At 38.9% G+C, this 13,349-nt stretch overlaps 1 protein-coding gene across 1 annotated transcript; it reads left to right on the plus strand.

The window, feature by feature from the left end:
* The first annotated feature begins 433 nt into the window (after nt 1-433).
* On the plus strand, nt 434-3,935 carry LOC139723058 (monocarboxylate transporter 2-like). The gene is made up of 4 exons (XM_071634332.1): nt 434-641; nt 1,171-1,311; nt 1,908-2,804; nt 3,766-3,935. Exons 1-4 carry the CDS (start codon nt 434-436, stop codon nt 3,933-3,935), a joined length of 1,416 nt encoding a protein of 471 aa, XP_071490433.1.
* Nucleotides 3,936-13,349: the final 9,414 nt, after the last annotated feature.

Genomic DNA, 13,349 nt, shown 5'->3' on the forward strand with positions numbered 1-13,349 from the left:
CTCTCTCTCTTTTAAGGAATCTAATTCCATTTTGTGGTTCGACAAAACATAAGTCAATTTCGGATTAACAAACTTCATACCTTATTATTCAGAGTTACAAACCTCATTTCTCTTTCGAATAAAACGAATCCGGCCTACTCCATTTCGTATTATTAATGAAGCAATTTTAGATAGGAATCTTGAACAATGTGTCATTTTCTAACTATCGAACCCTTTCTCTTCTCTGATTAAAGAACGCTTTTTATTTACGGATTAAGGAACCTAGTTTGCTGTTTTTAGCCATCGAACCTTCGATATGACGGATGATAAGAGGAAATTTAGGAGCAAAGACAATTCTTGAAAATGGACATTTGGAATAACGATCTATAAACCTTGACGGTTTCACTTCCATTGATTTCCAATCCGTTAGGTGTGCAGTGTAAATAGTATCACGATGCCACATCCTAGCAATCACGGGGCGACGCCAAAGGAAGGCTGGCGATACGTCGTTCTTCTGGCGAAGTTTGGAAACCACCTGTTACAACAAGGGGTGATGAAATCCCTGGGTGTTCTCATTCCATCCCTAGTGGTACAGCTGGACAGTACCTACTCTACCGTTGGACTTCTCCTGTCGCTGCAGCTAACCATGTATTATATGGCATGTAAGTGATGCTTTCATCAAAACGCCACCAATCGTAAGTAGATGATATGCAGAGATGAGAAGAGAAGGACCCTCCTGCGTTGGGTAATTCTCTTTTGCCTGTCTCATTTGGTTACTGCCAACAAATTAATGAGAAGAAGAGAACTGAAATGAACTTGGTCCTGGTTTGGCGGAAAGGGGCACGCCTTCACCATTCTTCAATCCATTACGCAATCAATTTGACCACCAACAGAATCATCAACATACCTCATTATACCAATAAATGCATAGTATATTATTATGCATCGTCTAAACTTATAATGTCTAGCTGGGTTTTTTCTCACGAAGTTTTTTTTTTTTAATACATGTAGGCCCTACTTTATCATTACTGTTCTCAGTAATGTGCAAGTGTCCATGAGTGTTTTCACGTGAAGGCCCTATACCCCTTGGCTATGACTCTCCTTCAATACATAATTTTAAAGCTATACATTGTAACACACTGAACGTTTCAATGAGGGAGGAGATTTTTGCTTATCTGCACCAATCCCCAGGTCCCCTCGCTCATATTCTGATCCAGAAGTATGACGTCAGATTGGTATCTACACTCGGCGGGATCGGAACGGCATTGCCCATCATCTGCGCCTCCTTCACAAGACTGACTCCAGTTCTTGGAATATTTTTCTTCCTCTCAGGTTTGTCACATTTCTCTTTTCCTCTGCGAAAAGGAGGTAACATTAAGTATATAATTTCCAAAGGATTATTTAGGGAGCGTTCCAGAAGGACTATAGCCTTTTATCATTAACAGCGGGGGGGGGGGGGGGTAGGGTGGAGTGGCAATGGTTCTGGAAAGATTGTGTCATCGAGAAACTCTGAAGTGACCTTTCGTTGATAGCAAATTAATATGGAACGGGAAAAGAATGAGGAATACAATATATTACATTGTACACTCTTTCGAAAACTGGTTCGTGACGGAAAAGATTTGCCCGTGAATACGTGACTGCCTGGCCCTGAAGTGAGTTTGTGTTGAGAGAGAAATCATCTCAACTAGAAGATGACATTAAATGTAAAGGATGGAAAGGTCTCTTCCCGATTTACAGAATGTATTATGGTTTTTTCATTGCTCCTGTGAACTTCTCATGATATCCTTGCATATAGAGTTAGTCTTGATTGAAAATAACCATGATAACGGTTTAAGAGTTTTATAAAAAAATAACAGTTTTTTTGTTTTGTTTTTTGTTTTGTTTTGTTTTGTTTTGTTTTTTGGGTGTGTTTTTAATAACACTCACAGGTGCATGTAGCTCCGCACTCGGCCAGGCGTCTACCGTCTTGATGCATCAACACTTCGGGGAACAGTTCGGATCGGCGAATTCCATCAGTTTCCTGGGATCTATCGCAGGTGGAATGTTAGTTCCATTCGTTGGCGCCAAGCTGCTGGAAGCGTATGGCCTTTTCGGCGCCCTCCTGTGCTTGGGTGGACTATTCCTGAACTGTATTCCAATCGGCGCTTCGCTAAGACCCCCTAGGTCCATGAGTCAAGTGGGGAAGTCTGGTAAGACCAAGGAGCCAGAAACACAAGAACTGATGGACAGACATGAAGACAAACGTGACTCCATTGATGCTGAATCTTGTCAGACATATTTAGAAAGGGACGGAAAGGCAGGAGCAACTGACAGACGGACTTGCTGGATGATATTGGACCGAGCAGTGGATATGTTGGGGCTGAAATTGCTATTGAAAGAACCGTATTTCGCTCTGTTCTTTCTACCTTGCCAGGTTTTGTTCGACGTCGTCTTCATCGGGTGGGCTCTTTTCATGGTTTCATACGCCATCAGCGTCGGGATCGACGAACAGTTTGCCGTGTTCCTCCCTGTTGCCGCCGCAACAGGAGGCTTCGTATCTCGCACAACTCTCGCTCTTATTATGCGTTACAAGTCGCGATGGAGTCCCGGTATATATGCATTGTGCGTGGGTGTGTCGGGCGTTGCCCTCTTTGTCTACCAGCTTCATTCCACTCTTAATCACCTGTTGGTCTCTTCCTTCTTTGCTGGTGTTGGTATGTACGGGGCAGCTTGCACTTTTTACACCTGTCTGTCAGTGATAGTCTCCGATGCCCACTTTTCGGGAATCGTCGCGCTCTCTTACTGCGTTTCGGGGATTGGAACGGCCAGTGCAGGCGTATTAGCGGGTGAGAGCTTTCTCTTTCTTAATTACGCCAGTAATTAGAAAAGTCTCCCATATGCTTCCACGTTAGTCTTCTGTCAGTTTTCTTTTTTCATGTTTTCGCTCTGAAAGAACTTATGTGGGAGGTAATATATTTGACTTGTCTGCTCATGGGTCGTGGATTTTGTTATCATAATTCAAGAAAAACGCATGAGTCAATGATTTCGATTCTTTGCTGAAAGGAGGGGGTGTCAATGCCTTGCGCGGCGTTCTCACTAATTTTCTTGGACTAGAATGGTCAGAGGTCACTTACGTTTGGATGAAAATGTGATTTGAAGCTATAACTTTGGGTAGGAAGGTCTCATTTGGTCTGATTTGTATATGATATAAAGGATAGCAATGAAAGAGATTTTACTGTATTTGGATGAATAAAAAAGAAAGAGGGTAAAAGGTCAGGGTGAAAGTCACTCTTCTCAGACAATTTGAAAGCCATTACTTATGCCCCCAAGATTCAGTTGGAAGTTTATGTGATATGAAGATAGATACAGACTTACAAGGAAATATTTTTGAAGATCAATGCTCGTTTTCAATGATGCAATGGCAGGTCTGCAGACTTAATGTAAATTATGCAAATGAAGAGCCATCGTGTTGTGAGATGGCGTACTTGATGGGATGGTGGAGATATCCCGATGGACACTGCTCTCGACATGAATTTAAACGGATGAAAGTACATCCGTTACATTAAATCATTCTTGATGTTTAATGATAATTATTAGGCAAGGTTGTCTCTATAAAAAGGGAGATATGTAATTGCTGAATTATTGGCAAACATTTTGACGTAGTTAAGAATGAAAGTAATCATGGTAATGAAGTTATGTTTGTCATCGTCATTGCCAATATAGTTTCATAATATTTTATCATTAGTCCGTTGTTGTGTTTCATAAGAATCATTTTATTTGATTGTTATGTCACTTATGTTCTCAAAGGTTATATCTACGACGTCACTCAGTCGTTCAGGATTGTTTTCAGCATCTTTGGTGGCTTGATGCTGTGTGTGTGCTTCGTCATAGTCGTGTACATCTTAATTGAGAGGCGCTTTAACTCTGTGACGTCAGCGTCCTACAAACGTGCCCCAAGAGCAGAACATGAACATTAGACTTTTAGTTTTCGTCTGCGTCCGTGGGCTTCAGACACGAAGTGAGTAGAAAGTAAGGACGTACGTTTCTTTACCTGAATGCTTTTGTTGGCGATATTCTGTTGATCTGTCTATAATGTCTGTATACAGCTATCACGGTCACAAAGGCTCGTACGAACAATGCATTCGTGCGAATCCCGCTGTTCGTACGAATTCAGGAGTTTGTAAAGATTCATAGATGGGGCAAAATTTCCGACGGCCTTATGAAGTTTGTCCAAACGTCGTTTAATTCGCAAGAACAACCTAAGACCTTCTTGAAATGATTTTCTGTTATACGATGGCCTTAGAATTCATATACGGTTTCCGCAATAGTGCCTTGAGTTCTCATCACATCATACTTACGGCCATCTTACGATATGTTGTTGTTGTTGCTGGTTGGTGGTGGTGGTGCAAGATACTCGTAAGTGCAGCTCACATGATACTCAAGTCATTGTGAGAAGATCTTACGACTGAATTTATATTTTGTCAAGATGCAAAAAAAAAAAAGGCGCTGCCGTGTACTGTCGAAAATTCTATGACGGTCGAATGTTTCTGACTGGAGAAATAAAGTCAGAAAATTTTTGTTCAATGATGGCATCAAAGTTATATTTCTGTATCTTAGGTTTTACCGTGAACTCATCTTCATCGCTACCACTTTGTTTTCTTGATGGATGTCTCTCCCTCCTCCTCCAGTGACCTTCTCGTTGTCATCTTCCAGCGCTTCCCGGTCACAACCGATGTCCATCATTTCTTGATGCAGAGGCTCTTGCAGGAACTCCTACCACCCGCTCTCTCTCGTTCTTCCTCATCTCCCTCCCCCCTTTTTTTACTCTTCCCTGTTGGTCGACCCCACATTTCTTCGAAAGTTGATGCTTCCTCGTCGAACACCATGAATAGAATGAGGATTTGACCTCCCCGCGCTTGCTTTTTACTCCCTAACACCCTATTACACAAAATAAATGTCTACGTAGGACCTATAACCTTACAAGCAGCTTACCAACGCTATGAGTCGAAGAATCGTTAGTGAGCGACGTCCGAGCTTCTGTCCGTAAGGCTTTTTTTTAACGAATGCAGTAAGAGCTGTCTGTGAACAACTTAACCCTATCAAGCCCAAGCTATTTTGACCCTTCGCACCCCCCCCCCCCCCCAAATAACCTTTTTTATCATTTGATGTATCATCGGCATGTTTGGCACATGGGTAGAGTAACTCATACTCGACATGACCGCATATTTCAATTTTCTCAAGGTTACCCATGGCGGGCGCTATTTACCAAAATATAAAGAAATACATAGGAAATATGCTATAAACATGATTTTCTGTATAATTTCTTAACCCCCATTATATACTAGTATGTCATATTATAGACCAGTCATTTTCATATTTGCCACAAATGATAGGCAAGTGGAATTTTATTATTTGTTATATTATCTGTTCATTTTTTTGTGGACATCATGATTATATATACCGTTTAATGTCCGACAGACACACGGCTGATAAAAAAAACAAAACATAATTCTACTGGCATTCTGTCAGTATAGCTTCGATTTTGTTATCTGCAAAATGATGTACTTGCGAATTCCGCACTTTCGACCGATGTTTACTTGGATTGTACAATCAAGCTGGATTGAATTAATTCAAAATTTTTGTAATATTATTCTCCAACAAAGAATACAAAATTTTGCATTAGTTGCATGTCATTAAGTAGAGGTAAGCTGAGCCCGTGAAGGTCTGTGTTCTCCGACCTATTTCTAATCTTATTGTCATAATCGTTTTACGACGATGTGACGTCCGGTAAATCGAGGCATCTAAACTGTAAACTCCTTCCTTACAGCTTCCCTGGCACTATACTCATTCCGTTTCCGTTTGGCTGTCAGGGCTTCAGACGTTTCTTTGTTGCTGTTGTTGTTGATATTGTTGTTGTTGTTGTTGTTGTTGTTGTTGTTGTTGTTGACGGTTCCAATGCAGTACACCTTTATATATCAGGGAATAGTAGAATGTACAAACACAATTACCGAAACTTGCCGAGGACTGATAGAATTGTATTTAGTTATAGTGTGAGTGGAGAAAATCTTAAATGTCTTCGATTTAGAAATGGAATTGTTTCCAAGGGAGAAAGTGATAATCCGGGTCCCATTTTTGTGTGCGAAATTTATCGACATTCTTGTATAGATTTTATGAGCGGACCGAATTCCCTGTGGTACGTTGTTGAACTATATTGCACCAAAACAAAGGAGACTTTTTGGTTTAATTTTTTTTTTTGCTTTTAGCAGAAATACACGTAGTTTGCAATGTAAATTATATAGAAGAGAATGTTGTGGGTTTTGATGGCACATTCGATTCAAACGATATTTACACGCAATGTGATGAATACATCGAAATACATTGTAAAACAATAATATTCACTCTTTGTATCTGCTTTGTAGACGTTGGATTCCTGAGTGGTATGGTATGGTATGGTATTTATTTCCGTATAAAAATAAAAACGGGTGGATTGCCCATATTCAGCGTTGCCAACATGGCAACGCTGTTCTTCCATGGGGTCCACATACAATGAGTACAATATTTATGAACACGTACAAAACAAATTATACAGACATGCAGGTGGAAACACATACAGTAAAATGGGAGAGAGAAAAAAGAACAACCGATAACAGAAAAATCTTAAAGGCAATTAGATATAACAATGACCAAATCAGAATATGTTTAGATATAAAATGGAGTGTTTGAAAATAAAATCCTCAAACATATCTATGCAGTGAAAGAAAAAAAATTGTTGTAGAATATTTACTATGATAAATTTAGATAAAAAATACGTAGTAACGAAACAAAAAATAACTGGGGACTTGTGTTAAATACTTAGATGAATCTATGACAATTTAAGAAGAGTAAAATTCGTGGCAAGTGATATGTCAACTACGGAAAACTAAAGGTGAGGTATATAATGATTGTATCAAAATCAAAGAATAATAATTCAATTGATAAAAACAAATACAATTTGTAAAAAGTTTTAAGAAATATTTTGAAATATGGAATAAGTTGAAAAGCTGATTCAAAATTTCATATGTCATGAGTTGTTAGAAAAAACGAAAATAATAAGATATTATTATCTGATACGGATTGCATACAATGTATATACTTATTCACATGAGGTTAAAATCATATAGGTAAATGACAACATTTCAAAAGCATATCCAAAGAATAGATAAAACAATTGAAAATTAATACTGGGCATGCAATCGCAACATTACGATGAAAAGAAACAAGTTCAGATAATATAACACCAAAACAGATTATATCACATTATATATACTTAATGAAAGACAATTGAGTAAGATTTGAATAAAAAGTAAGAAATATATATAACAACAGTAGAACACATCGAAATCTAAAGATAACTTCAAGAAAACAGTTGACTGAAACTTGAATAACAAGTATGACATAAATCTGAAAAAAAAACGCAATTAGAAAATCAAATACGAGGGTTGTATTACAATAATTATTAGCTAGTAGGAAATATGAAGTGGTTAAGGTGAAGATTTGCACCGTATTTGAATAGTTTGAACATTTTACCTCTTGGGCTGAAAGGATAATAACAAACAAACAAACAAACAAACATATGAACAAATTTAAATTCAACTCTTACAGATTTAATGTTATTTTGGATTTGAAAACATCAATTGTAGTAGAAGATTTTATATTAGAAGGTAAGGCGTTGTACGCCTTCGCACCTCGATATTTGAAAGACTTCTTTAGGGATTCTGTTCTTGGTTTTGGTAAAAGCAGTTTTTCACCTAGTCGGGAAGAGTAGTGTTGGGGAGCAAAGTCGAATTCACTACGTAAATACGAGGGAGTTAGTCCGTGCATAATCTTGTACATGAATATAACAGTATGATGTTGTCTTCTCTTTTCGAGGAATTTCCAGCCCAGTGCATTATGCATTTCGGCGGTAGATACAGATGTTTCTGGCTTTACTCTGAGTATAATACGGGCCGCTCTATTTTGTAATTTTTGAAGTTTGTCAACATATTTATTATAGGCTGAGCCATAAATTATGTCGCCATAGTCAAAATATGGTAAAATAAGGGCTTTATATACTGAGTTCACCAGCGACTCATTCAACGAACGTCTCAATCGTCCAAGAAATCCTACCATTTTACCAGCTTTCTGAAGTAAAGTTTCAATGTGGTGATTCCAGCTCAGAGTTTCATCACAAATCAAACCTAAGTACTTAAATTTCCGTATTTGGTTTAATGGGGATTCATTTAAGACTACATTTAAAACATTTTGTTTAGCTAGCATGTGTTTGCTCCCAATCAGCATGCACTCTGTTTTCTTACAATTGACAGTTAGTTTGTTTCTGTTCATCCAGTTGTTTACATTCTCAAGATCTGAATTAAGTGCAGCCTCAATCTTTTTGGTCGATGAGTGTGGAAAATAAAGTACAGTGTCATCGGCGTACAACTGGACCTGGCATGATTTAACACAGTCTACTAAATCATTTATATAGATGATAAAAAAACAAAGGCCCTAGTAGTGAGCCTTGCGGGACTCCGCACGTAATACTCGATTCGGTAGAACGTTCAGAGTTGACAAGTGTCCTACAGACTCTACCCGTTAAATAGCTTTCCATCCATAGCAATGCTTTACCGCTAATCCCAATGTTTCTAAACTTTTCAAGAAGAATATCCCAGTCTACGGTATCAAAGGCTTTTTTTAAATCGACAAACACCGCCCCTGTGTATTCTTTCCTATCAATTGCGTGGAACCAATCATCCGTTACCTTAATCAGGGTTGTAATTGTTGAGTGTTTTGCACGAAACCCGGACTGTGCTGGTGAGAGGATATTATGTTTATGTAAGTATGAAACTATTTGTCGCTGGACGATGCGTTCTAAGATTTTTGATACACACGGGAGGAGAGATATGGGCCTGAAATTTGATGGAGTGTCTTTATCACCACTTTTATGTACCGGAATGATTTTAGCAATCTTCCATTGCTTAGGAAATTGGCCACTTATTAAAGAGAAATTCATCAAGTAAGTAATGCTAGGAGCTATTTCATGAGCACATAATTTCAAAACAAAAACCGAGATATCATCTAGTCCCACAGACTTCGTGTTCCTTAAAGGACAAGTTCACCTTCATAGACACGTGGGTTGAGTGGATGCAGCAATATTAGTAGAACACATCAGTGAGAGTTTGAGCAAAATCGGACAATCCATTAAAAAGTTATGAGTTTTTGAAGTTTCTGCTCAGTCACAGCTGGATGAAAAGACTACTATAGCTTGTGATGTCACATGAGTACAACGATATAAGGAAAGAATAAAGAAAATTCAACATATTTCCATTTTTCTCGCATAACAAAAGAACACTCGACTTCTCTCTTTCAGAAGGCAGGGGGAATAATATTACCCTTAACATACGTCACTAGCGAGTCGAAGAAATGTGCACTTTATTCAAAAAGTAAAGTTTTGTTAAATTCTCTTTTTATTTTCCTTATATAGTTGTACGCATGTGACATCATACACTGTAGTAGTCTTCTCTTCCAGCAGTGACTGCACAGATACGTAAAATATTCATAACTTTTGAACGGATTGTCCAATTTTCCTCAAACTTTCACTGATGTGTTCTACTAATATTGCTGCATTCTCTCAATCCTTATGTATATGAAGGTGGACTTGTCCTTTAAGTTTCGTACAATATCAATAACGTCATTTTCATTAACAGGGGTAAATTCAAAAAATTCATCTATTGTCTTAGTGATTTCTTGAAGAAAAGGAGTATTGGGCAATTTATTTGCAAGATTGCTTCCGACCTTAGCGAAGAAATTATCAAATTTGTCTGCGGTTTTTGAAACACTTGCAGAATTTATTGTAGAGTCACCCTTTTTGTTAGGCACGATTGATTTTAAGGTTTTCCAGGTATTTTTTCAGTCATTGCAGTCTGCCAATTTATCAGAGTAGTATTTTTTCTTTGCCTTTGCGATCTCTGCTGTTACTTTGTTACGCAATTTCCTATATTCACACATAAGTTTATCATCATTTAATTGGCAAGCTTTCTTTTTCACTTTGTCACGTTTTTTCATGAGTTTGTAGATATCAGATTTCATCCAGGGCGAATCCCTATCCCTAATCCTCTTAGTTCGCATCGGCATGTGTTTATTTATTACTTTTGACAGAAGGCTCTGCCATGCGTCAACGGCTTGATCGATTGTATTGCACTCAGTAAGTTTTGACCAATCCTGGGGGGCGTTTCATCAACGAGTTCGTCGGAGTTTTCACCGACAAATTTGCTATCAGCCAATCAGACCAAGGATTTCATTAGCTTTTAACAGTTGTCAGTGTAAATCCTTGCGTCTGATTGGCTGATAGCAAATTCGTCGGTGAAAACCTCTGACGAACTCGTTGATGAAACGCCCCCCTGTTCACGAACATCGTCCCTGAACTTGTCTGGATCAAGATTTTTGCAATTTCTAAAGGAAATAAGTCTGGAAGTTGAAGTTACTCCACAATTCCAAAGTAAATAGCTTATAGAATGATCACTCATACCGTTGTGAGCTACACCAAATTTCTTTACCTTATACGGGCAGTTAGTAATCATATGATCGATTAAAGTTGCTGAGACGGGAGTGATTCTAGTTGGTGTGGTTTCGTTTATTTGCACCAAACCGAACATATTATTAATTTCTTGATATTGTTTACTCACAGCTGATAGAGGTTTTGACAGAATATCACAATTCGTGTCACCGACTAGCACTATGTCAAGACTAAGACCGTCTAGGTAATTTATGAAATTTTCATATTGTTTCAATACGTCAGCATTCGAAGAAGGTGGTCTGTACCAAGTTGAAAAAACCACTGGCTTTGAATTTTTCAGATAAATTTTGACCGAGACGATTTCTAATTGACTTATTACATCGTGATTTAGCTCTTCAAAATGGAGTGACTTGTGAATGTAGATCGCTACCCCGCCTCCATGCCGATTTCTGTCTTTCCTTAAAAGGGAAAAATTATCTATTTTGATTTCGGCATCAAATATAGAATTGTCAACTTTGGTCTCTTTTAATGCTAGCACATGAATATTATTGCATTTCACCAATGACCTAATCTCATCAATATGTTTAAGAATGCTATTCACATTTAGTTGGGCAATTTTGAGACCACACCCATTAAATTCCTTATAGTTTGAATTATTAATATTTGATTTAGCATGACTGAATTGATTCCTAGACTTAGAAGATGGTTTTTCGACATCTTCTTGGTGAGTATGAAACGGCATTTGTTGAAAAATACATATATTACATTGCCAGTCGATAAACCTTTCCGACGGATCATCATAGCTCTTACCTAACACACCTGCACATATAATATGAAGCCACTGTTTGCATTTGGTACATCTTAATCCTTTCTGGTTGTTCTTGACAGGTTTCTTACAGGAAGCACATGGATATTTGCAAGTATATGACCTAGTTTCCATTCAGATATACAATAGTTATCAGATAAGAGAATAAGAAATGACATATAACCATTTACACATAAGAACATTTAAACATTCATCAATACATAGAAGTAATGCAAAATACAATAAGATTCATAGGAAGGGCGTGAAAAAAAAAATATATAGTTATGGGTTATTGAGATCAGTTCCAAAACCTAACACGAACTGTTTAAATTCCAAAGAAATGAAAATCCGTGCCGTATCAACTATAAATTCTGCTGAGTTAATCAAAAGAGCAATTACCCAGTTTGGGGGTTTTTGATCAATTTGGGAATTGCGGCCCCGAGTTCGAATAATCAGTTAATAAGTTCGCGGTATTATGGGGCAGGAGAAAAAAATGACGGCGAGTTACAGATTAGTCTCGTTGAGTAAACAATCAAACCACAATCAAAAGTTTCGAAACGCCTCTTGGTATCCGCGAGAGACTGGATGACCAATTACAAGTGAGATTGTATGAGATAAATCGCGGGATCTTAATATCAAACACTCGTCGACTGCGCGAGAGATGGCTGAGCAACCAATCACAGGCGAGATAACACATTACAAAACCGCGGGATCCTGGTTCCATGCAAAAGCAGGCAAAAGCAGACTGATCATCCGGTCACCAGCGAATTCAGAAGTGATGAAGCGCGAGATCCTCGTACAACGCAATGCTCGTGGTCTTGGCTGGAGATGGCGCTGATCAAAATAAATAGGGTTCACTTGCGCAATGGCTGGTAACCATGACTCCGTGACGCGAGCTATAGGTGTACGCTTCAGAGCGGATAACGAATCCAAGACGATGTGTGGGAAAGTGAGGGATCCACAGGAGAAGACGAGCCAGCGTTTACAACACAACAGTGGAGAGCAAGTAGAATACGCGACAAAAGGCGACAATAATAGAGAGATTCCCGCTCAGCTCAAGTTGTGTAGGACCATCTTCTTCCTGAATACAAGTGATAACAAGTCACCCCTTCCAGCACAAGGAGAATTTCAATTAAGCGAGCTCAGTTTGTTAAGAGAGGGGCAAGACTGTGCTAATTCGGGCTATGAGTACAATGGAAGAATTTAGTCCCGAGTGAACACGAAGAGAATAGATTCACTTTATGTACTGTTTAGCTTGTGCATGTCACTTTCCCCCGTGATTGAGATACGCTTTTTCGACTGTTTATGTATGCAAAGGATGCGGCCATCTTGCGTCCAAAGTGCTTCCAAGACATCCCTGAAATTGTTCTTTACTTTGCGGAATAACTCAGATCTCAACCTCGTTAGGCTTTCGTGAATGTAGATTGCCCCGTCCTGCGAGGTCCTCAAGTGTTTACGTTTCTTGTAGATCTGGTCCCTTGTATGATAATTCGTGAATTTGACAATCACTCCCCTTCTTTTCTTTTCTTTACTGGGACCCATTCTGTGACTTCGGTCAATATCCCTTTCGCTGAGTTTGATGCTAAGTTTTTTGTCACACAGAGAGATTATGGTTTCATTGGTATTTTCGTTCTCTCTTTCCTCCACACCATGAAATACTAAACAGTTTCTGCGCGAGTATTGCTCGGCTTCATCTTGTTGGTCGAGTAGGGTTTGAATTTTGGTCTCCAGAGAAGTAATGAGATTGTCTCGAGATTGTAGCTCGAACTCTACATATTCACGTATGTTTTCAGTCACCTTTTTGGTGATGATGGGGGTGATTTCTTCAATAAGAGTCCTTTGAAGCGCACTCACCAGTTTGTTGGCAATCTCGTCACTCTCAAGGGCTCTGTTGAGTTCAGTACGTACGGCGTTCGTTAATTCCTCGGTTTGGAGCTTGCTGCGCACTGGCGTAGCCAGGGGGGGGGGGGGGGGGGGCGATGGGGGCGGTCGCCCCCCCTAAGATTTGGACCGGGGATTTGGGAGGCGGAAAAAAAAAATGCGTGTATACTGTAT

Source organism: Diadema antillarum, unplaced genomic scaffold (genome assembly GCF_040938485.1).
Source record: "Diadema antillarum isolate AM-2024a unplaced genomic scaffold, OU_Dant_1.0 scf00000180, whole genome shotgun sequence".
In the NCBI taxonomy this organism is placed as follows: Eukaryota; Metazoa; Echinodermata; class Echinoidea; order Diadematoida; family Diadematidae; genus Diadema; species Diadema antillarum.

Bases quoted from the DNA above. Each gene is read 5' to 3' on its own strand.
- LOC139723058 (XM_071634332.1), top strand. From the start codon at position 434: ATGCCACATCCTAGCAATCACGGGGCGACGCCAAAGGAAGGCTGGCGA. The intron at 642-1,170 runs GTAAGTGATGCT...ACCAATCCCCAG, and splicing joins AACCATGTATTATATGGCAT to GTCCCCTCGCTCATATTCTG. The intron at 2,805-3,765 runs GTGAGAGCTTTC...ATGTTCTCAAAG, and splicing joins CAGTGCAGGCGTATTAGCGG to GTTATATCTACGACGTCACT.